Source organism: Pan troglodytes, chromosome 13 (genome assembly GCF_028858775.2).
Source record: "Pan troglodytes isolate AG18354 chromosome 13, NHGRI_mPanTro3-v2.0_pri, whole genome shotgun sequence".
NCBI lineage: Eukaryota > Metazoa > Chordata > Mammalia > Primates > Hominidae > Pan > Pan troglodytes.
In genome coordinates, this window is record NC_072411.2 from 51,606,037 (window position 1) to 51,631,068 (window position 25,032).

Genomic DNA, 25,032 nt, shown 5'->3' on the forward strand with positions numbered 1-25,032 from the left:
TAAAAAATATCTCCAGACATTGCTAAATTTCCCTTGAGGGGCAAAGCTGCCCCAATTCAGAAGCAATGAGAAGGCAAAAACTAGGCAAACAAATTTGATACCATATACGATAACAGGAATTGATTTCACAATGTTGAGTAAAAGCAGCCAGACACTGAAGCGAACACATTATACAGTTTCATATATATATGTAAAATGTGTGTGTGTGTGTATATATACATGTGTATGTGTGTCTACATATATATAAAGCATCAAAACAGGCAAAACCAACCTATACTGTACAAGGAAATCTGGACAGTGGTTACTCATGGAAAGGGCAAAGGCTGGGGGCATGTAAGTACCTAGAAGGGAGCAGGATGCGTGTGTTTGAGTATTCTGTGTTTTGATCTGGGTGCTGGTTACATAGATAAAAATTTATTGAGCACATATGATGTGCATATATATATATATATATATATATACACACTTCAATAAATGTTCTTCTAAATGCTGTGGCAATCACTACACTTCATCATTTCAAAATAAATGAAAACTTTCTAGCTCTAGATCATAAGCAACACCTCTTATCAAATGACGTTAACTAAGCTAGGGGTTTTAAAACAAGGTGTGATTAAAAAGTTATCTCCATGTAGTCCTTTTCAAAACAGGCATTTCATGCAAAGAAGAAAAAACAGAAAAAAATCTATTTCAATTCATTTTGTGGAAGTTGTTACATTTACTCTTAGATCTGCCTATTTCTATTTGCAAAAGCTTCAAAAATGAAAGATGAAGTTTATGATGCTGTAAAAACAAGCTCTGTCTCAAATGAGGCACCTCTGTAAAGTACTGCAGTTTCCACCTATTGCTAAAATTGAAAAATAAATTTGTCAGTTAAGGCATAGTTCTATTTGTCTGTCTCAACTCAGGAGTTAAGAGAGAATTACCTTTTTAGTAGGGATAAGGACAAGACTCATATGCGTTTAAAGATGTATTATCCCTCTTCTTCTTTTCCTGAACATAAATTATTTCAAAGTAATACTCAGACTGGTACCACAACACTTAATAGACAATAAAGATAAAAGAAAATTTGAAAAAGTCTACAATGAACCCAAAATTCTCAACTGCATTATTAAAAAGAACTTTAAAAAGATTAATATAGAAACTTAAGAATCAATAATGGTATTTAAAAAATACTGTATTGAAAACACACATTATTGTAACCAAATGTGTGATTTATTTTGGGAAGAAAATAATTAAAACTGAGGCCTTTTTCCAATAAAGAGGAGAAATAACAATAGCAGATCATACCCTGGTTACAAGCTAATTACCACATCCTATACAATGTGGATGTGTTCAACGTGTATTCAATGATATGAATAATGAACATTTGCAATTTTAAAATCCCAAATCACTTGCCAATGTTGTAAATTCATAAATGCTGAAATAAATACTTAGAAATAAGTATATTTTAAAAACTTTAGTCTGACAGTGTTTATAGAGCAACCCAAATATTACATACAAATAGTACAGCAAATAAATGGATATTTCTGCTAATTTCCACTTAATTTCTTCATAATATGGCTGTCTGGTGTTGCATTAGTGAAGATACTCCCTACAACTACATGGGTACCCCAGAGACTATGACGAATCACTTTACAGCATCCAAGGTCATCAACAGAGAATCCTAAATGTCGGTAGCGTTCATCAGTTTCAAAAAGAGTGTTGTTTGTATATGGTCCAAAAAACTGAGGAAATAAAAATGAAATATTCTCATTAGTAAGAAAGACATTTTAGTAATAATTTTTAGGTAAACATGAACACCTATCTACTTTAATACTCCAAATATTTAAAAAACTAAATAAGTAAAAAGTCACACGCAACACTTAAACCGCCTTAATATCCCTTTCCCCCAATTCCTATGCATTCTGGAAATCTGAAATGATCTAGCAAATTACATGTTACCTAGAATCAAATGCATAATATTGCATCCTTTGAAGATGGAATAAACCCTAGACAATTATCTACAGTTCACCATCATTTTCAAGACAAGGAAACTAAAGCCCAAGCAAAAGTTTTCCATTTCTCGATTATATCTTATTTGACTTTGAGAAGAAATGGTATATATTCCTATCTTAAGATTCAAGAAATGATTTAATTACTACTTGTTACAGAAAGATATACCCAGAATTTAAAATGTGACTACAGTGGTAGTTCAGTTATTTCTTCAAAGTATAACCTTATAGATGTTAATTTCCAAAAATTTGCTGGTCTAAGTATTTATTTTTACCACCTGTATTTTACTCAATTAATTCTAAGAATAATTATTTCTTCCTTACAGAAACTAGACTGTACCAATTTATAATTTTCAACATATAAAGTAAACACACTAATTCAATGCAAATCAAATATATAATATCTACTAGTGAGAGCACAAAGTAAAAACATTTTTAATTAAAAAAATTAAAGTGATGGAGAAACTTAACTGTGAGTGATAGAGGTCTCTCAAAAGTTGAGAATTCAACTGACTCACAGTAGTATTTCTTTGGGTAAAATTGTGAGATTTTTAAAAAGTCTTAATCTATTACCAAAGTTATAAACACATTTTATAATAAAAATCATCTCTACTACACATAATCTGATTTTCAAATGATAATTACTCACTGCCAAACCAGATGATGGGTCAATAAAGTCAGCCCAATAACCCTCAGCTCGAAGAGCATAGCAAATTTCCTTAGCACCATTGATGAACTGCAATGGAAGTCACAAATAATATGCTTAAGATAGCATTACTAGAGATTGTTTTATTTTTAAATAAAATTTTAAGTGACTATCTTGTTTCAGAAAAGAACTCAAGATTAATAAAAAAATAAAAACCAATGGCAAATTAGACTGTAAAGGCGTAAGATTCTTTTCACCATTCCAGAAGATTAATGGTTAACACAACACTTTATTTCAAAAAGACTAAATTCTGTACTTTTTCTTCTGAATTCTTTCTTTCTTTATGAACTACTTCTAATGAGTTCTGTACTACTAACTTCTGAATCTGTCATAAACTATCAACTATGGTTGCTATTTTGTATTACTATGGTGATAACAGAAATAGGTAAAATACTAAATATGTATTTTAATAGAAATAGGTGAGGTCAGGAGATCGAGACTATCCTGGCTAACACGGTGAAACCCCGTCTCTACTAAAAATACAAAAAATTAGCCGGGTGTGGTGGCGGGCGCCTGTAGTCCCAGCTACTCGGGAGGCTGAGGCAGGAGAATGGCGTGAACCCGGGAGGCAGAGCTTGCAGTGAGCCGAGATCGCGCCACTGCACTCCAGCCTGGGCGACAGAGCGAGACTCCGTCTCAAAAAAAAAAAAAAAAAAAAAAAAAGAAATAGGTAAAGGAAAATAAAATGCTCTTAGTGAAAACATCTGAAACATTCATTCGTTTAAATGAAAGTTGTTTAAAAACATTTACTTGTTTGTGTGTCCTTCAATATACATCTATCTACTCACAGTCATGAAATAATTCTGAAAAGACATATAAAAATAATATAACCTGGTAAATGGTGTACAGAGTTAAACAAGGTACTTGCTTTTCATTATATACTCTTCTCTGTCTTTTGTATAGTGTACAATTACTACTACCATGTGCATATATAAAAATTTTGGTCTTACCATCCTAATTTATAAGATATTTTATTAGCTTTATCAGAAGTCTAAGTAGTGAAAAGACAGTAACAAATATTAAGACCAGATTACAATGTTGAAATAAAGCAGAGATCATGAATGTTTAAAAACAAGGGCACATAGCTACTTGGGAGGCTGAAGCAGAAGAACTGCTTGAACCCGGGAGGCAGAGATTGCAGTGAGCCGAGATCATGCCACAGCACTCCGGCCTGGGCGAGAGAGACTCCGTCTCAAAAAAAAAAAAAAAAATCAAGGGCACAGTTCCACTTCTGGCCATAACAGAGTTAACAGGTACTGAACTCACCATCCTGTTGTAAAACTGTAAAACTGATCAAAATATACAAGTTAACTATTTTTGGACCCTGAACAACAGGTGAGACAAGACTATAATCTTTGAGAGAAGGGAAACAAATGAAGTAATCCCTATATCTGCTCTAGCTTTCTGTCTGTGGACATTTGCCTGTCACAGGGCAATGAACTAGAGGCCCAAGCAAAGTAATGGTGTCACTGGAGCTGAGGAGGTAGAAAGCAAGAGTTCTAGACAGCTGAGGCACCTGGGATTGTACGGGAAGGTACTGGAAAAGAAGGAGATACATAAAATGGGCTCCTGAGTTAGTCTGCAGAACTATTCACCAGGGTTTCTTAGCTAAGGGCTGAGCTGTGCACTCATGAGGCAAGATTCCAAGAGGCCTAGAAATCCATGTGGCACGCAGTGCTGGGACACATGGATTTCCGACCCACCCAGAATGAAAAGACCTTACTGACCAACTCTGGTATTTCAGCTGAGATCTCCAAAAGTCCAAGCCTTACAAATCGAGACTATATTGTAATTCAGAGGTTAGTAAGCTACAGCCCAAGGGCCAAATCTGATCCGGTGCCTGTTTGGATAAACAGTTTTACTGGACACAGCCATGGCAATTCATTTACATATTGTCTACAGATGCTTTAACAACACAAGGGTAGAGCTGGGTAGCTGAGACCCTAGGGCCTATAAAAGCTAAAATATTTACTATTTGGCCCTTGTTAAACAAATTTTATGGCAGCTCCTTGTTTTGAACTAGCCTCCTGCACTAGGTCGCAGGAGATGAGACCAAACCACAATGGGGTCACTCATGCTAGGTACCGCCTAATTGAACTGAATTCTGAAACAGACTAGTTTTCAAACAAACAAACAACACAAAACCCAGGAGATTCACAGCATCCAATCATAATGGGCCTAGTTTACCTGAGCCAGCATAAGAAAGCCACCTGTGTTTTAACCCTGTAAGGAAAGTAACTTTGAAAGGAACAATCTGCTTCTTGTTTCCTATTTCTGCTTTCTCCAGCCCTTTGCCGTCTATAAAGCCAACCTCCTCTGCTTAGCTGTTTGTAACACTCAAATCTATTTTACAGAATGAGGCGTTGCTTAATTCTAGAATTTGAAATAAAAACCAATTAGATCTTTAAATTTGTTATAATTTGTCTTTTAACACCCTTTATAGAAAAAGTTATTTGATCTAAGGTAACTTTTCTCTTAATACTTGGTTATAAACTAACAATAACCATTAAGATAATACTGTATTCTTTAGATTCTCTTCCATATTTAATATTTATTGCTGTATTTTATTAATCCTCATAATTCTTAAAAATAGAAAACTACTGAATATGGCTTAGAAAATAGTCATTAGAATGTATTTCAATTTAATGAACAGATGTGTCATACATAAACACTACAAGGAGAGCAAAACAATGCAATGCGATCAAATGTTTACAAAGGTTAACTGAAAGAATCTCAAATTAAAACAAAAAAAACCAGCTGAAGTATTTTTCTTAGGATTTCTGTTCACCAACACTGACATCTGCTGGAAAAAATTAGAACAGATTTAAACCATAAAATATCAAATATTTACTTGGAGAGCTAGGTGTGGTTCCAAAATAATCATGACGAAATCTTTAAAAAAAAAAAATCTTTTTTCACAGAAAATAAAATAGCTTCAGTCATTACAAAATTAAAACTCTCAAACTGGTTATAGGAAACTTAGAACTATACTGGAGTCAGTATCAAATTAGGTTCAGAATCTTAAACTGACCAAAAATTAGAACCACTAATGCAATATACATGTGACAATATACTAGCACTTCAATGATAGTGATGAGTATATATTTACTAAGCATTATTTTAATATGTAAATAGAAAATATCCTATACCTCTCTATAACTCCCTTGTTAATTAGTATATAACTAATATGCTTGTGATTGTTAAAAACCACACAAAATCTATTAGCAGTTATGTGACATTTAAATGTGAAATTATAACATTGTTGAATATGTAAATTACAATATACTTTTACAAATAAAGACCATACATCTAATCCCAAATATAAAATACTTCCTAACATCCTACACAGAAATCACTAAAGGGATTTTTTAACTCAAGTTAGTGACTTGGGCCCCTTAGCTAACCTGAGTTGGAAAGAACTGCTAACACCCAGGGTAAGCTAGCATGACAGCTTATATACTAGAACAATCTTTTTGATGGGCAAATTGGAAGTGTCTTATCAAAATTTAAAATGTAGATACACACTGATTCAGCAATTCTCTATTTAGGAATCTATAGACATTAGCATGCATAAAAGTATTTGTAAAAAGATTGTCACTGCTTGTTGCCTATAATAGCAAAAGTTGGATTTTAAACTTATAAATGACTAAGAAACTTCTTTTATAAGAGATGGGAGTTATCACTTTGTCGCTCAGGCTGAAGGGCAGTAGCACCATCAAGGCTCACTACAGCCTCGACCTCTCAGGCTCCAGTGATCCGCCACCTCAGCCTCCAGAGTAGCTGGGACTACAGGTGCGCACCACTAAACCTGGATAATTTTTTTTATAGAGACAGGGTCTCACTACAGTGCCCAGGTTGGTCTCAAACTCCTGGATTCAAGCAATCCTCCAGCCTCAGCCTCCCAAAGTGTTAGAATTATAGGCATGAGCCACTGCACCCGGTTAAAATTCTTAAATAAATTAAAAAGTTTATGGTTTACCCTGTGATATTAATACTATGCAGATTTTATAAAGAATGAAATATATCTATGTGTAAGCATGGAAACACGTCAAGGCATACTTTAGGTTAAAAGCAAACCACAGAAAAAAATGTGGGTATACATTATTATACTACTATTGTACTGCATACTGTTACTGTTTACTCTTGGAGAGAGCTGGCATAATTTTCACTCTTTATTTTGACATGTTCTAGGCCTAGGAGAAAGGGGATAGATTTGGAGGGGAAGACGGGGAAATGAAGGGGGAGATGGAGAAGGAGAGGGAGGGGGAGGCTGAGGGGAGAAGGATAAAGAGTTAATTTTACCTTTTTGTCATTTTCCAAATTTTCCAAAATAGACTTTTTAAAAATAAATTGAGGAAAGTAATAAACAGAATCTAAACTTTTAAGGATACTAAAAAGCTGCACTTTTATTCTCAAAAAAGATGTAAGTCCTTTAGTATTATAATACTTTGGCAGAAAATGAATAAAGGGTGGAAATGACACTCATCATTTTAAGACATTGGTTCACTATTACTGAAATAATGACCATAAAATTAAATTATTAGCAATTGAAAGAATTACCTTTTCTAAGAGCACTTCTCTTTCAATTTCTACTTCTTCACTCCAAACAGTCATATCATTCTTAGTTTTTTGTGTTACAGTCAGAATCATTAGTTTGCCATTAGCTACTTCTGGAAACAGTGATTCAAAATCTACAAATAAGAATAAACATTCCAGGTAGAAAAGAATTTGATTTTTAAAGAACAAATTTTTAAAGAAGGATAAAAGTACTTCTTTAGAAAAATGCTGATTAAGTAAAATTACTGTGGTATTAGATAATTTTTATAAATGTATGTTATTTTTGAAAACGGTAAAATTCACTTAGTTTTGTTTACTTCTGCTTTTGTTGGATGAACTGAAATATTACTACCAATAATCCTGAAGGGTAAGTAGGATTACACGTTATTTGGGGTTAATATAATTTTCAAAAATGCTTACTGTTAAGATTTTTCTGTATTATATTAACTCATAAAATTATAACTCTAATAATCACCCAGGAGTAAAAATGACTTTAATTTAGCCTTAGGAAAAAAGTTATTAAAAATTTTACTCTTCCTATCTAATGGCAGCATGAGGTCAGATGTCACAGGACATTTGAAAGCCTTTATCTTGGCCATGCAATCACTTCCAGCCAGATACGGTAAAATATAATATTAAGGTATACAGCGTTCCAATTTCTATAGAGTACATTATTCAACATATTAAAAAAATTAGTAACAGTGTTTCAAAGTATAAAGCATGACATACCTTTTCGCAGCAATTCTGGACATGTTTGTATTGCACACTCTACTCTGGCACTTTCAAAGTAAGTTTCTGCACTGTTAATTTCTTGTTCAACAGGTGCATCATTACCCTAAGGGGAACAAGGATGTAAGTCAACAAAATCTGGAGTTCAAATAAAACGGTATCTTGCCTGTTATAAACTTGTCTTCCTTAGAAAACTTTTTGTTTTTACAAAAAATTATAATCTAACTGGGAGGTGAGGTAATAACATTTTCTCATTTACTCAAACTTTTCTCTACAATGAATATAAGATTTGGAAGTTCAAAAAATGTGAATACAGCAGAGCATGAATATATAAATATACTGATATTCTAAAACTTGGTATAAACAGAAACTGGCTAAGTAACTAAAATGCCATAATGTGTCTCATAATGTTACCTCTTCTATTTTATGGTAATATTTAATTATCTTTTCTTCTATAATCTGTAAAAGGGGGATAATGATACTAACTTACAAGATACATGACTAAATAATACAGCCTCTCCTACAGGAAGAGCTTAGAGGCTTTTATTCAACTGAAATTTACTGAGAGCCTACTATACATCAGGCACTATGACAGGAGCAGGCGCTACAATGGTAAAAAATTCAGTCCTCACTCTCAGCTATTTCAGGCCTAATAAAAAAAAATAAGCACAAGCAAATAAATGCAATTAAATATGACAAGTGCTACAGAGTTATGAATAAAGTCTTCTAGGGGCACAGATGAGGAAGAAACTTACTTTGCTGGGAGGCATCAGGAAATGATTGAAATGGTGATATTTGAGCTACAAGTTAGTTGATGTGTTATGTCTGACAGGTAAAAAATAGCTGGTACAGAGGTTAGGAATTCAGGAGGAAAAATAGTCCAGCAAAAGATAATAAAGTACAAAGACACAGAATGTGTATTCAAGAAAAATGGCAAGTATGTTGCGGCTGGAGTGCAGAGGGAATAGGAAGTAGTGGCAGATAAGGTGGGAAAGATAAGGGATCAAAAATATGAAATGCCATTTATTCAGCATTAAGAAATTTGGACTTTAGTCTACAGGCAATGAGAAACAGCAATATCAAATACAAAAATTAGCCAGGAATGGTGGCATATGCCTGTAATCCCTGCTCGTTGGGAGGCTGAGGCATGAGAATTGCTTGAATCCAGGAGGCAGAGGTTGCAGTGAGCCAAGATCATGCCATTGCACTCCAGCCTGGGCAACAGAGCAAAACTCTGTCTCAAAAAGAAAGAAAGAAAAAAAAAATTTTGTGGGCTAGAGATTATTACTATCCTCATGTGACATATAAAGAAACAGGAGTGGTCAGGCACATTGGCTCACACCTGTAATCCCAGAACTTTGGGAGGCCAAGGCGGCCAGATCACAAGGTCAGGTGATCGAGACCATCCTAGCCAACATGGTGAAACCCCACCTCTACTAAAAATACAAAAATCAGCTGGGTGTGGTGGTGCACGCCTGTAATCTCAGCTACTCGGGAGGCTGAGGCAGGAGAATCACTTGAACTAGGGAGTCGGAGGTTGCAGTGAGCCAAGATCGCATCACTGCACTCTAGCCTGGTGACAGAGCGAGACTTCATCTCAAAACAAACAAACCAAACAACAACAACAACAAAGAAACAGGAGCTTAGAAAGGTTAAGTAATTTCCTCGAGGTCACAAAATTAAGTAAGTTGCAGAGTCAATCTTTGAACCCAGATTTATTCTATCTTCATTGTGTGTCATGCTACAATGACTCTAAAAATCCAGGTAAGACAAAGAGGCCTTGAACTCTGGCAAAGAATTGAAAGGACACTAATATTTTAGGAGCAACTTGAGAGATAAAAGCGATGTGATTTTTATATTATTTATAGTGATATGATGGAGAAAGAAGGTTGGTGCTGTAAGCTTTATCTTAGGAGAGAGGGGAGGATGGTTATTCCACTAGTAGTATTGGTTATACAGGAGTTAGGACAGGTTTTTAAGGAAAAAAAAGATTACTTCAGTATTAGACACACAAAATCTGGGGACTTGTGAGACATCCAAACAAAGATGGTTCAGTAGGCATATAGAAATATAGAACTGGAAATGTCAGAAATAGAAATACTGAATTAGAAATTATAAAAACATAGACTGTGGAGGAGGCCAAGGGATTAAGTGACCAAGGGGTGATTCAAATGAGAAGGTGTAGGACAGAAACTTATGGGAAATGTAATTTAATTGGTAGACAGGAAGAACAAGGAGCCAAGAAGGCTGAGAAGGAATTATCTGAGATAAAAAGATAGGACAGGTCAACTGTGTCTCAGTGTCATGTCATCTAACATAACTCAAATGTAAGGAATTGGTGCTGCTTATAATATGGCTTTGATAAAAAAAAAACTCAGCCTAAAACTATGCAAAAATATGAAAAATGATAACCATCAGGGGTTTGACAAAAACCCTGAATTGCATGTAGCTTTCCACTTAAATAATCATAAATGCAAGTTTAAAATGTTTAAAAACGAAAAAAAAAAAAAAAAACCCCAAACAAACCTTAATAAATTGTTTAAGAAAAAATAAACTTATGAAACTGGTTCCTTTTTTTTTTTTACTATATCTGAACAATTTCAGAGATCTCAAATTTTTCTTAAGCTTTTAAATGGCTAGAGGAATACAGAACCAGTTGGAATTAGATCCATATACAAATTTAATTGCCATTTATTAAAAATGAAAAACAGGGAACCTAAATTTCCAGTATACAGACGTAATTACATTATGTATATCTAGTTACTTAAAAACATATTTTTCAAGAAATATTTTAAAAATATTATAATGTACAGTAAAAAAATTATATAGCAAACACTTTGTAGAGGACAATGCCAAGTTTTCCAAAGCTATATATGCTGTTTTTGTATATACATGTATTGGAATTAAATTGATTTTTTACCTTTTCAACAAAAGTAATATGCTTATAATAATCAAAAGTCATACAGCATTAACAATCAGGAAAGCACAATAAATGTTACCAACAATTTACCTGAAATTCATTCACATATTGTGCCATCACAAACTCATGTCTTTCACTTGATAAGGGTTCTGCTAGAACATCAGGCAAAGTTTTATGAACCAGGCTTTTCTTCTGTGAAGCAGTCCCATTGAGGTGACAATCAAAACCTATGTTGCCAGGAAGCTGGAACCTCTGATCTTGAGGTCCAAAGGGTCCCATAGTTTCATCAGGCCACACTGTTCGAGAGCCTGAAGAGAAACAACAAAAGGAACAGTTTCTCCTTAATAGTCAAGTATATTGGTAGACTGAAAGAATGCTCTTCTTAAAATTATGTATATTTTTATCTAAAAGATCTTCAAAATCTGCTTTCCCATGTGAATATAAATAGATAGTTTCCTATTGTTTCCAAAACACTAATCAAAGCAACTGATTGACAGATCACAGGCAAGTCCGTTATTAGGGGAAAGACTGAATAAAATACTCTAATCCATACTAAGAAATGCTTGAATGTCATTAAAAAGAAGACAATAAACCTTTACGTACTGACACTGAATGAAATCCAGGATACAATGCATTAAAAGAAAAAGCTAAGTCAAAGAACAGCATGTATAACAACATTTATTTACATCCCCATATTCATGTATTGTTTTGTTTTTGAGACGGGTCTCTTGCAGTACAGTGGTGTGATCGCAGCTCACTGAAGCCTTGACCTCTGAGGTCCACCTCAGCCTCCCAAGTAGCTGGGACCACTGGTGCACACCACTATGCCCAGCTAATTTTGTTTATGTTTGGTAGACACAAGGTCTCCTCCTCCCTCAGCCTCCCAAAGTGCTGGGATTACAGTCATGAGCCACTGTGCCAGGCCCATGTTTTTAAGTAAAGAGAAGATCTAAAATGAAACTTAGTAATGGTCATCTGGGGAGGGGCATTCTGCTGCTGTTATCTGGTGGCACAAAATATGAACGGGAAAAAAAATCATGCATCACGTGACCTAATGCTCTGTTTACCAGCCACATGAGTTAATATGGATTGCAAATATAGAACAGACCACATTACTTTATTCACTTAAAACTTTAAAAAAACCTAACTTATAAAAAATTCAGAAAGATTCAGAAAAGAATAAAGTAGAAAATTAAACTAATAATTACTCAGAGTAGAGATCTGGGCTTAGAGAAACAGAGGGACAACTGCTATGCATATTACTAAGCAATAAAAATAGATATTTAAAAATATCCTGTCAGAGAACTAAGTAACTGAGAATGGCCATGTCAGTATGGCTGTCTCATTCCTGGATCATGAGCCACCATATCCCTCTTCCACACTTAGGACATACATCACCCATCAATCATGGAACCATTTCCTGCTGAACCCAGACAACGTCTCAAGATTCTCAACATAAACACTCTAGTCCAGTGCCCCTCAAACTCTAAAGATGTACTTAAGATACATCTGGGATCTAGTTTAAATGCAGATTCTGATTTAATAGGTCTGGAGTGGGGCTCAAGATTTTGTATTTCTAACAAGCTCCTAAATGATACTGATGCAGATCATGTTGAATAACAAGGCTCTATCTAGACAGCCACTAATGACTACTCAAGTCACTTCCCAAGAGAAAACCTGTTAGCTATTTTTGAACAAGATGGTTTTTAAAAGTCTAACAATCTCTAGATTCTCTTTACAGAAAACAAGCATCCCATATTAATAGTAGATTTGGGCAGTGGATTTGACCATATGTTTACTGGTCATTTTAGGTTTTCTTTTCTGTGAAAGGCCTATTCATGTCCTTTTGTTTTCTGATTTTCTGTTGGGTTATCTTTTCCTATTGATCTATTATAAATTCTTTATATATTCCAGATACTAACATCTTATATAATTTGAATGGCAAAATCTTTCATTTATTATAAATATATGGTTAGTCTTTAGGTGATGTAAATTGGGGAGTAGTCAGAGAGTTAGAAAACTTGGGCAGGATGGAAGGCTCTGAATGCTCAAGTGAACTTAAATTACGTTGTTAAGTAATGTGTGCCATGAAAAAAGGATTCCATGTCCAATATCTTTAGGACACATTAGGTTAAGTTTCTAAGAGTCTTTAATATTTTAGTGTGCCTTATAAGCCTCCAAGACAGGAATATGGCATGTAGCATTTCTCAAACTTACCTACCACAGAAACTATCCCCCTACCCCCACTTTTTCTTTTTAACCTTGAACAAAGCTTCATGGCTTGAAGGTAGTCGGGGAACTACTGCTGAAAGCAACAAAAGATAACAGGTTTTTCAAGAAAGGGACACGGTTAAAATAATTTAGAATGATTAGCATGGTAGTGGTGTACCCAACAGGTTAGAAGAAACAGACTTTGTAGAAAGCAGGTAAGTTCAATAAACACTAACACATAAAAAGTACAAGGTACATTTATGAAATCTAGCAAAGAATGGGAAGAAATAATAATATGGTTTAACAGGACCAAAAGGAGATTTGTTTCAGGGAAGACTCTATGTTTGAAGATAGAAAAGTTTAAGAAGTAAGTTTTAGAAACCAGTACTTATTCTTTTTTCCTTTTTAATACTGTAGCTTTCTGACATAAATATATTTAGGCAGAGCTGTGATTCATTTTCAACTGAATAAACACAACTTTAGAAAAATCCATTAAGCCTTAAGAAGAAATATTAGAGGAAAATACAACTAAAAATGTTTTGAAACAATTATAAGTAAAGCAGTAACAACTTTCACTTACATATATCTGGAGGTGCAGCAGCCACATGAGACTCATCCGAACCTGATGATCCTGCAGTCGAAAAGGCTTTGGGATTGACAACCCTTTTAACTAAAGAGCAAAATCCTGGGAGATAGGAAACCAGTCTGGCTCTGTTACAAAGCACCTAAAAATGACACAAAATTAAAACTATTTGTTCTGAATATAAATGTTATACTTACATAGACAATCTCTGGCGAATCTTCACACTGCAAGGTTCTTTTAAAACCAACATTTATTCTACTTTTACTGAACACCTACTATATGAAAGCATTATATATATTTGTAATTTTAAAAATAAAAATTAAAATTAAAAAAACAAGTAATAAGTTAGTTTGGGTAAAAGTCTATGTACTTTTCAATAAAGGCTAGAATTCAAGAGTGCCACACATGAGAGAATAGACATCTAAAAGTTGTCTTATTTAGACACAACACTAAAAAGGTAGCACAACTAACAAGATTCTTCTATCCTCAATAAAGAACTCTCAAGACATCTCTTTGGACCAAAATCTGTTACTTTCGAACTTTTCTCTCTTCTTTTACTGCTATAAATTGCGCTAATTCTCTCCCATACTGTCCTTTCATTGTGGTTTCATGGCAATGTCTGCTTTTCTCCATTTCAGCACATATCTTTGTGGTATATTTTTTTCTGCTTATATGTTCACTTACTAGACAGTGAGGTCATGTATTACAATGGATGAATGTGTAAATATCTTTCATTCATAAATTTTTTAACAATCTTTCATTCATACATTTTTTAACAAAGTACTTGGGTCAGAACAATTTAATGCAGGGATTGGCGAACGATTTCCCAATACAGCCCACTGTTTTGGTAAATAAAGTTTTACTGTAACATAGCCATACTAATTTATGTACTACCTATGGTCACTTTCCCACGACAATGGCAGAGTTAAGTAGTTACAAGAGATATTCTGTGGCCCACAAAGCCTAAAATATGCACTATCCGGATATTTGTATTAAAAACACACATACACACAGACATTGGCAACTCTCAGTTTAGTGAAAAAGATGTAAAAACAAATATCAAATCATCTGTGAAATGCTATGAAAAGATTTGAATAATTGTTAAGAAATCCTTGGGAGAAAAGGTAATAAATTTCATGGAGGATATACTAAGTTTTGAAGACAGTAAAAATTTGCTTGGGAAAGGTGCATTTCAATGAGTGACTTTCAGGAACAAAGGAATGAAGACATATTTCAAAGAGTGACAAATTCAGTGAGGGTAGGTATAAGAATGCAATTAAAAAAAGGTTTGAAATTGAACTTATGGGCAACTATAAAAGACTGTATATTTGACACAGATGGTAAAGGGCTTGTTACATCAAGATAGTAAGTCGGAATTTTAATTTGTAGGCAGGAAAGAGCCAGAGCAAACTGACAAAAACAAAGGCTGTTTTAAGAAATGTACCACTAAGGGCAGTATAAAAAATGGACTGGAGGAGGAGTAGAGAGGTGGTGTGAAAATCAGTTACCAGGATGTTGGAAAAATCCAGCCATCTGACACCTGAGAATTATTCTATTTCCCTTTCACAAAGTACAGTATTCTAATATCCAACCTATTTTTTCCTTCCTCCTTTGTCACTATGAGCGCATCTTAACTGGTCTTTTTGCCTTTCTGACATAATTTCCTACAAATTTACCCTCCCTTCCCTTATTCTACTTTTCAATCACATAAAAATATCTCCCCAACATTTCCCATTTCTCTTCATTCTTTATACTGCCATAAGAATTCTTCTGCTAAAAGATACTGTTTCCTTATTGTTCTAGAAAATTCTAGCAAATTCTTACTTTTTCTTTAAGACCTGGATAAATATAACCTCCTTTGTGATACGTGTCTCCAAAGCATTCTGTCAACCTGAAAATTTAGGCCGCCTCTCTTGGGGTCTGTACCCAACTTGCCCAAAGAAACAAAAATGGTAATTATTTGGCTTTTTACTTACTAAACAAACTCAGACTTTTGGGTGTTTATATAATACAAATTTACCTTTACAACTAAGGATATTTAAGAGAATGCCTCAGGATCTAAAGGAATCTAAAATTTCAAATTCCAAAAATATTTTCAGCAAGGGCTCAAAATAAGCAGCAGCAAAATAAAAGATTATCTGAAGGGGCCAATATTTGAGAGCATGTAATAGTAATAATCAATGTTGGACACTATGGGTCCAAGTTCTATAGTAAGTGCTGTACATATACATTGTTTTATTTAATTTCCATAACAATTCTATATACTGTTATTAGAACTAGTTTCAGCATGGTTAAACTACAATCTGCGATCATTCACATCGTTTCACAAGCAAAAAACAGAAGGAAGAGGAAGATCATCCAAATTATTTCAAAAATCGCCTATTATTTATTATTTTAGCCTATCAAGGCCATTAGATTATATTTTGACATTCTTTTCTTGGTGATAGAACTTTTAACAAAAGTTATATAATAAAATATGAGTTTTGTTCCTAGCCTAAGAAAATCCAATTACCAAATTTCATTTTAATAGCAAAATAAACCAGTATCTAAATTGCCCACTGAAAGGGACAGTTGATGATAGTACTAATCTGTTTCAAACCTTACCCGTTAACCTGTAAGATTCTCAAATCTTGGCCGGGTGCAGTGGCTCATGCCTGTAATCCCAGCACTTAGGGAGGTGAAGGCGGGTGGATTACCTGAGGTCTAGCCTGGCCAACATGATGAAACCCCATTTCTACTAAAAATACAAAAAAAGCCAATTAGCCGGGCATCGTGGCGAGTGCCTATAATCCCAGTTACTCAGGAGGCTGAGGCAGGAGAATTACTTGAACCCAGGTGCCAGGCTTTCAGTGAGCAGAGATCCCGCCATTGCACTCCGGCCTGGTAAACAAGAGTGAAACTCCGTCTCAAAAGAAAAAAAAAAAAAAGAAAAAAAAAAAAGAAAAACAAATCTGTAATTGTAATTGTGGAAGTGGAATGTTTTCTGACAACTTGACAGATTTTATGACTGGTTCAGCTGGTGAACATAATTAAAAATAATAGCCAAAAAGCAAGTCAAAATTACAGCAGAGAGTTCATTCTAGATTGAGGAAAAGCACTTATTTTATATATGATTAAATTCAAACTTCTAGACTTGGGAAGATGACATGCTATTATGTTTTAACTGTAAAATCCTTATTAGTATATAAAGAGAAAGTGCCTTTTGTGCACTGCCTTAGGACTAAGTTCTGCTTTTGATCATGTGAGGAAAAAATATGGTCTGTACAAAAACTAAAAACTGGTAGTTTATGTAGCGCATCCACATCTATCCAGACATTTTTGTGCATCCCACAGTGTTGCAAGATATTTGAATTAAATACAAACATTGAGAAATCGAAATATTTACACAAAAGGTCCAGAAATTTGGCTCTTCTTGAAAACTCAGAAGATCTGGCAGTATTGGATTCACATAACCAAATGGCATTAGTTAGCAACAAATCACTGTAGCTAAGGGAAGGCTGCTTCCCTTTGTTCAGAAAGGCTTTGTCATAGTCCCCACGAAGGCTTCTTAATTAATGTACCTGTCTAGACTCTGAAATATGAACATTTTTGCCCCTTGTTATGAAACACTATCTGCATATTTCATTAGTAACATCCATCCAGAATTTACAATCCATATAAACACAAAAATTGTTATCGTACATTTGGATACTGAAACTTAAATTATTTTAATATTAACTTCTTTCTAACAAAAGACTTAAAAAAGGATCTTCCCTACTGAACTATTATAATTTATTCATTTAAACCAAAATAAAACCAGGTCAAATAATAGCATTCTATTCTACTTCAATTAATTTCTCTCCTTTGAAAGTACCACATACTTCTTTTACAGCATTCTCTTTCTGTGCAGGTTATGGGTAGGCAAAAATTCACCACAGAACTTGGCCAAGACTAGTAATCTATTCTTATGACTTGTCTCTATAGTCACACTTTAGACTTAATATACCTTGTTCAATTACAGAAATAGCATCCTGGCTAAATGCTGCCATATAAATCTTCCTAGCACACAGCTCTAAGTGAATAATCACAATTTAAAGAATAAAGTCTAAATTACTGAGTTCGGCATTCAAGGCTCTCATTTACTTGGTACCAACCTCACAATTCAACCTTATCTCCCACTTATCTCTTTCATACATCTTACATTCAGGTTGGCAGGCAGCAGTCACTTTTACGTTTTTCAAAGGGGTAGGCGGGGTGGGGAGTTCTTTGAATATACCTTCCTGTCCTTCCTGCTCATATTTTAGACTATACAAATCCCACCTATCTTTCAAACCTCAAGTTAAATGTTTCCCTCATGAAGTGATCCCAAACTCCTCTCCACAAAGACTTGAATCTGCATTGCACCTTCGTGTAGGTTCTAAAAAAAAATTATTACTTTATACTTTAATTGTAGCTGTTTTTATATATGTCTTATGACCGCTACATATGAATTCTATAGATAGGATGTGTCTAATCACTGGAAAGTTACAGTCAATAAATATCTCTGGTGTGTGAGAGTATCTCCTATTCTTATTTTGTAGGATTTAGAAGGTCACTTCCAATATGGAAACTGTTTAAAAAAAAAAGAAAAAAAGATTAAAAAAACTCTTCAGTTTAGCTAACCCAAAAGCTAAAAAAGGGCCTAAACATAGATTCTAATATTTACTGAAACGCTGTATTTAAAAAATACCGAAAGGGTGCTTGAATTTCCACATCTGTACAAATGAAATTGTATAAATAAGTGTATTTGCAGTGCAAAGAATGCTACCATCTTCAAAGCATAACATAATTTCACACCACTTGCTTCCCTTGACATTTTTGATACATTATATCTAACACTATGCCACCCAATGCCATCATAATTAAACCCGTTCTTTCATTCCTAACATTCCCAAACGAGTTTACTATGCTGATTCTTAGGAGATAATTTACTCACATTGGCCATCTCCACTGGAGAAGATAGTTCGCAAAATAGCTTTCCTTTGGTAAAGTTATTTCTGGGAAAGAACACAACAAAACAGACGAGTGATCGATTAAACTCTAACAACAGACAACTGAGGTAACGTCCACTCTTCGAAGGTGTGTCGTCCACCACGTCAGGACCAAAGTCCAAGCGCTCCCCGTACCCTAAGGAGGCCAGAACTCGCCCCCATGCCGGGCACAGATCCCCCAGCCCGGAGCCGGCAGTGCAGCTCAGAGCCCTTCCGGTTTACAGCCGCGGAAAAACAACTCGGACCAGATCGGGGAGGGGAATGGGGGCTGGGCGGCCAAAATTCAGTCCAGAGGATCGGAGCGGCTGCTTTAACAGCGGTTGGGGCTGCGTAACAACAGCTCCAGGCAAAGCTTCAGGCTGATCTGAAGGATGAGGAAGCAGAAAAGAGACTAAAGACAGACGGACAGGATGGCTGGGGACAACGACAGGGACCCAGTGAAAATACGGGCAATACCGAGGGCTGTAACCCTAACACGGGCAAATTTGGAGGGGCTAACACGGGCAGAAACCATCCGTACCAGTCACCACCACTGTCTCCAGCTGTCCCAGAACCGGACTCTTCCTGCCACCAAAATGGCGGCGGCGACGGCAGCGGTGGTAGCACCTACGCTGGCGGTGACCAGGCGAAGGAAGTTGCTTCCGAGCGCGTCGAAACGATGATGCGCACGCGCAAAGTAGGCCTACGCGGAGCCGACCTGCCATTGGGTAAACGCAAGGGAGGAGAAAAGGTGGGGCAGGGGTGATTTGGGTGGATGGAGAGGAGGGCTTCCGACCTGCGTTAGGCGGGTCAGTTAATCTTCAGTAACTCCTTGATGCGTTTGATAGTCCTCCCAACTTAAGCCTTCCTTACTGCCTCCAGGAGATACAGTCTTCTGTTCTTTTTGTCATAGTTATTTTTCATGAATCGCTGTTTTTGAGCATAGGGCACTTACCTCTTTCTGTGTCCCCAGCCCTACCACAGTGCCAGGCTCTCAATATGCTCGATAAATATTAGGCGATAGATTTGTAAATCGTGTATCATTTTCATGTATCTAATACTTTTTAAAAAATTGATTAAAGCCCATAAGCCCATATTTTATTCCAGATGTCCTTAGTTTTCGACCTGGTATTCTTTTCCATTCCAGGATCCTGTCCGGAGTACATCACCATGTCTTCCAGGCTCCTCTGGACCGTGACCGTTTCTCATACTTTCCTTGTTTTTGATAACCTTAATGGTCAAATGTCCTTCAATTGGGTTTTGCCTGTATTTTTCTCATGCATTAACTGAGGTTATGGGTTTTTCTTGAGTTAAGAGGTAAGGTAAAGTGATCTTCTCATCACATCACATCAGGGGTATATACTATCCACATGACTTATTACTGTTGATGCTAACCTTTATCACCATTATTACAGTGTCATACAGAAAAGTTTTATAGTTCTACAAAGATCCCCTTGTTTCATCTAGTAAGCCCTTCCACCTCCCCATGTAGGGTTTGTCAGATTTCTCCACTGTGAGGTTACTGTTTTTCTTTTCCTCTCCATACTATACTCTTTGGAAGGACATCACTCTGTGCAGCCCAAACTGTAGGAATGGGAAATTGTTATACTCCACCTTTATGAGGACAGAATATCTTCATGAATTATTTGGAATTCTTCTGCATGGAAGATTTGTCTGTACTGCATTTATTTATGTATTCAATCATTTATGTCAGTATGGACTCATGGATATTTATTTTACATTTTGGGTTATAATCCAATACTACTTTATTTTGTTGTTCATATTGGTTCCAGCTTTGGCTATTGAGATTTCCTTTAGTTGGCATTTGTGTCTTTTTGACAAACCCTCCTCATTTTATGTTTATTGATTTTTTTCTTGAGCATTTTCTTAATTTCTATAAGTTGCTCCAGGCTCATCTTGTATATTCCCTGCCCCAATCCTAGAATCAGCTGCTTCCCCAAGGAGCCAAGGGTACTTTTAATGGAAAATGATATTAGAAATCAAGATTTGGACATTTGGGATGTTGTTGCTTCTAGACACTCTCAGCTGACAGAGCAAGGAAATATTTGTGCATATGCTGACCTGACTAAATACGCATATCTGTAAGTATTTATGTATGTATCCATCTGTATCTTTGACAGCTACACAGGCGTTCTAGGTTCAAATACGAGAGCTGTTATCTTCAGTTCAATTCCAGCACCATATGGATCATTGCAGCCTTCTCCCCTTGCTTGTCTGTAGCCTTCCACTCCAGTGTGAGACACCTGGCTCTCATCATCTGCCATCCATTTACCTAATTGTTCAATTCCAGGTTACATGTATAATGGATTCAGAACCGTCAACCTGTATTCAGAGTACATGTATAGTTGTTTCTGAACTGTTACCAGGTATACCTGTGAGAAACAGATTTACCGATTAGAGTACAATGCTTATGTATAGTTCTTTTGCTTTTAATCTTATAGACTCCACTTATTTTCAAAGTTACTGAAGTCAGCAGCCCTCCCTCCTACCTCTACCCAGCCTCAGTGAAGTTATTTTATATGCTCGTAATACAGTTGTAATCTTTTGCCACAATCTGCATTACTCCTGGGATTCTTTGAGTTCCTAAGATTTTTTAAAAAATCTTCCTCCGTTTAAGTTCTCTTTGTGCAATCCTCATATTGCACATTTATTTTTTTCTTTTCCTGTACATAATAGCAGACAGCTGGTCAGTAGTGGGATAGAAGTAAAAATTTTTTTCACTTCAAATTTTCTTTCTATGGGGTTTGACAAATCCATACATAGTGTCATGGATCCACCATTATTACAGTGTCATACAGAAAAGTTGTAGTTCTAAAAAGATCCCCTTTGTTTCATCTAGTAGTAAACCCTCCCACCTTCCTATACCTCTAGCAACCACTGATGTGTTTACCATCTCTATAATTTTGACTTTTCCAGAATGACATAGAAATGGAATAATACAGCATGTAGCATTTTCAGACTCATTTTCTTCACATAGTAATAGCTGCATTTAAGATTCATCCATGTTTTTGTGTGGCATAACAGTTCATTCCTGTCTTTTTATGGATTCTTTTTTAAGACAGGGTCTGATAGCTCTGTTGCCCAGGCTGCAGTCCAGTGGCACGATCATAGCTCACTGTAACCTCAAATTCCTGGGCTCAAGCAATCCTCCTGCCTCAGCTTCCCACGTAGCTGGGACTACAGGTGCACACCATCATGCTTCACTAATTGTAAAAACTTTTTTGTAGAGAAGGGGGCCTCAAACTTCTGGCCTCAAGGGATCCTCCCACGTCAGCTCACAAAGCATTAGTATTACAGGTATGAGCCTCCATGCCTGGTCTTTATTTCTGTCTTTTTGATCCCTGAATAGTATTCTAATGTATAGATGTACCACCATTTATACTTATTAAAGAACATTGTGATTCTTCCAGTTTTTGACAATTGTGAATAAAGCTGGTATTAAGTATTTAAGTGCAGGTTTTTCTGTGAACATGTTTCAAGTCAGTTGAGTAAATATCTAGAAGCACAATTGCTGGCAATTGTATTTTTATAAGACATGTGAAAATAGTTCTGCTAGGTTATTTGAGCATCTTCCCCACAATCATATTTATAGTTAATTTAAGAAATGCTCTTCTATGTTGATAACATAGAGCAAACTTCATTCCACTCCTGTCCGATTACTACAAATTGGTAATGTCCAAATTAGTAGGCTTTACGAATCACAGGCTGACACTCCTGCAGCTGTTCAAATCAATGAATACTCAATCACAGATAAAGGAGAATATCTTGGAATGTCTTTGTTAAGGATATCCAGGGAAGGAATTCTAGGACTTTCCTTGGAAACCATCTGATATCTCAAAAAACCTTAATCTTAGGAAATTATCCCTGCCCCAGAATTCTCATGTTGTACATTTATTTCCTCTTTTCCTATACATAGTAGGAGACAGCTGGTCAGTAGTGGGATGGAAGTCAAAAATTTTGACTTCAAATTGTCTTTTTCTTTAATTGATGCTTTTTTATGCTGGGAATTTGTTGCTCCAAAAGTGGGCCAATTACTAAAGTCATCAGACTGTCTTTCAATTTCTGAGATGTGAAATTGAAAGAGAGCTGCATATTTTCTTACAGAAAATGCTAGATATAAGGCACAACCAAGGAAGGGGTGGGAGCTCTCTTTCTCTGTTGTGACTTCGTGATTCCTAGTGAAAGTCTGTGGGTGTCAAGTTGTTTAGTGATGAAGAGAGCAGAAAAGTGCCAAAGAAGCTGGTGATTTGAGACCTTTACTTTGCAAACATTAGTGATAGGAAACTAGACTTGAGGAGAGAATTCTAGATTATCCTTCCAAACTAAGTATGTCCAGGAGTTACCAGCCTGAAGACCTCTACCACCACTACTGATGCTATTCTATAAAGGCAGAATGTTGTATGTAATGGTACAGGTATAGACTAACACCATATGGCCCTGATTGGATTCTTGAATCTGACATTGCTAGCTAAGTCATTGTCTTAGTCTATTTTATATTGTTATAAAATAACAACATAATCCCACAGACTGACTAATTTATAAAGAAATTTATTTAGGTCATGGTTATGGAGCTGGAAGTCCAACAGTATATGCTAGAATCTTCTGAGGGCCCGTGTGCTTCATCATCTTGTGGCCAGAAGAAATGTAGGGGGTTGAGAACATTTCAGGCAAAGGAAGCAACATGAATAGAGGAATAGAATCCAAAAGACTGTGGGCAGTTTGAGAGATCCACAACTAGTTCAAGGAATTGAGTTGGAGGTAGATGGGGATCAGATCATAATTGGTCTTCAGTGCAATACTAAGGCGGATGTAATCCTGGAAGCAATGAAAAGTAAGTGGGCAGATTTAAGCAGTCATGCCATTATCAGATTTGTGTCTTGGGAAGATCTTCTGGCTACAGCACAGAGAATAGATTGGAAGGGTGTTGGGCTGCAATTGGATCAAGCAGTTAGGAGACTCTTGTAGTATCCATGAGGAAGAACACAAAGAGCCTGAACTAAGGGAAGGGGAGCGTTAAGGAATCAACATGACATAGCTATCCATGGGTTGCTGATGAGGAAAAGAGGACAAGTTGAATCTTCAACTTCTAAATTTTTGATTCAGGATATTTGGCGAATGGGGTTCCTTTTACTGAGATTGGGAATCCAGTAAAAAGTGGATATTTGTATAATATATCCTACGTGGCAGGCACTTGGATAGGCATTTTTTCAATATCTATTTTAACCCTCAATAATGCAGAAAATTGAGGTATTATTATCTTCATATCATAAATGAAAAAATGAAAGCAAAAAGAGGAAATATATTACTGAAGCTTCTGGGGCTGGATTTAAATCTGGATCTGTTTGGTTTAAAACTAGTATTCCCTTTTTCATAGGATACTTCCTCCCAAGAGGAAAGCAAATTTAAGGAGAATGATAATATGCTTAGTTTGAATTTTGAATTTTAATTTAAGATGCCTGAGAGCATTCATGTGGGTTTTTGTCCAAGAAGTCATTTGAAAGGTCTATTGCTCAAGAAAGTGGCTTGTCTGAGAGATCAAGATATGAGATTTTTTTTTTTTGACAGAGTCTTGCTCTGACACCCAGGCTGGAGTGCACTGAAGTGATCTCTGCTCACTGCAACATCTGCCTCCCAGGTTCAAGCGATTCTTCTGCTTCAACTTCCCGATTATCTGGGATTACAGGCATGTGCCACCATGCTGGGGCTAATTTTTGTATCTTTAGTAGAGACCAGTTTCACCATGTTGGCCAAGCTGGTCTCAAACTCCTGACTTCAAGTGATCTGCCAACCTTGGCCTCCCAAAGTGCTGAGATTACAGGTGTGAGCCACCATGCCCAGCCAAAATTTGAGAGTTTTTAACAAAGAGTTAAAGCCATTGGAACCCCTTGAACTGGAGTACAATGATGGGCTTTGCAGAGAGTGAAGAAGATTTGTGAAATTTCCTGAAAATGCATGTAAATTCCTGAATATTTATCAGTAGGTTCTGTTTCCCCTTCAAGGGAGCTGAGCTTCTTTAGGTGTTTGAAGGAGTCTGTGCCTCTGAAAAGATCAAGGGCCACTAGTGGAGAGTATAAAAGAAAAAGGGCAAAAGTCAGAGCTCTAGGAAGTATCAATTAAAGGAGTAACCGAAGAAGAAAACTAGCAACAGAGACTGAAAAACTTTAGTCAGTGGGTAGACAAAAATCAGGAGAAAGACATATTTTAAACATCATGAAGATAATTGCTCAGGATTATTAGATGCTACACAATGGTCTTAGTAAGGACCAAAAAGAGATCATCGTATTTGATAGGCCAATGGTGACTTTGCTGGAGGAATTTCAGTGGAA

At 36.0% G+C, this 25,032-nt stretch overlaps 2 protein-coding genes across 2 annotated transcripts; one reads left to right on the top strand and one right to left on the bottom strand.

The window, feature by feature from the left end:
* Positions 1–954: 954 nt before the first annotated feature.
* Positions 955–19,364, bottom strand: MMADHC (metabolism of cobalamin associated D). Its single transcript, XM_001135306.7, has 8 exons — positions 19,227–19,364; positions 18,652–18,712; positions 13,695–13,839; positions 10,994–11,211; positions 7,984–8,089; positions 7,258–7,388; positions 2,641–2,727; positions 955–1,724 (listed from the first exon to the last, which is right to left on the bottom strand). The coding sequence occupies exons 2-8, from the start codon at positions 18,658–18,660 to the stop codon at positions 1,530–1,532; spliced, it is 891 nt and encodes a 296-aa protein (XP_001135306.1). The 5' UTR covers positions 18,661–18,712; positions 19,227–19,364; the 3' UTR covers positions 955–1,529.
* Positions 18,867–24,833, top strand: LOC107973792 (uncharacterized). Its single transcript, XM_063791029.1, has 4 exons — positions 18,867–18,992; positions 19,047–19,413; positions 19,833–20,002; positions 20,629–24,833. The coding sequence occupies exons 1-3, from the start codon at positions 18,867–18,869 to the stop codon at positions 19,973–19,975; spliced, it is 636 nt and encodes a 211-aa protein (XP_063647099.1). The 3' UTR covers positions 19,976–20,002; positions 20,629–24,833.
* The last annotated feature ends 199 nt before the right edge of the window (positions 24,834–25,032 follow it).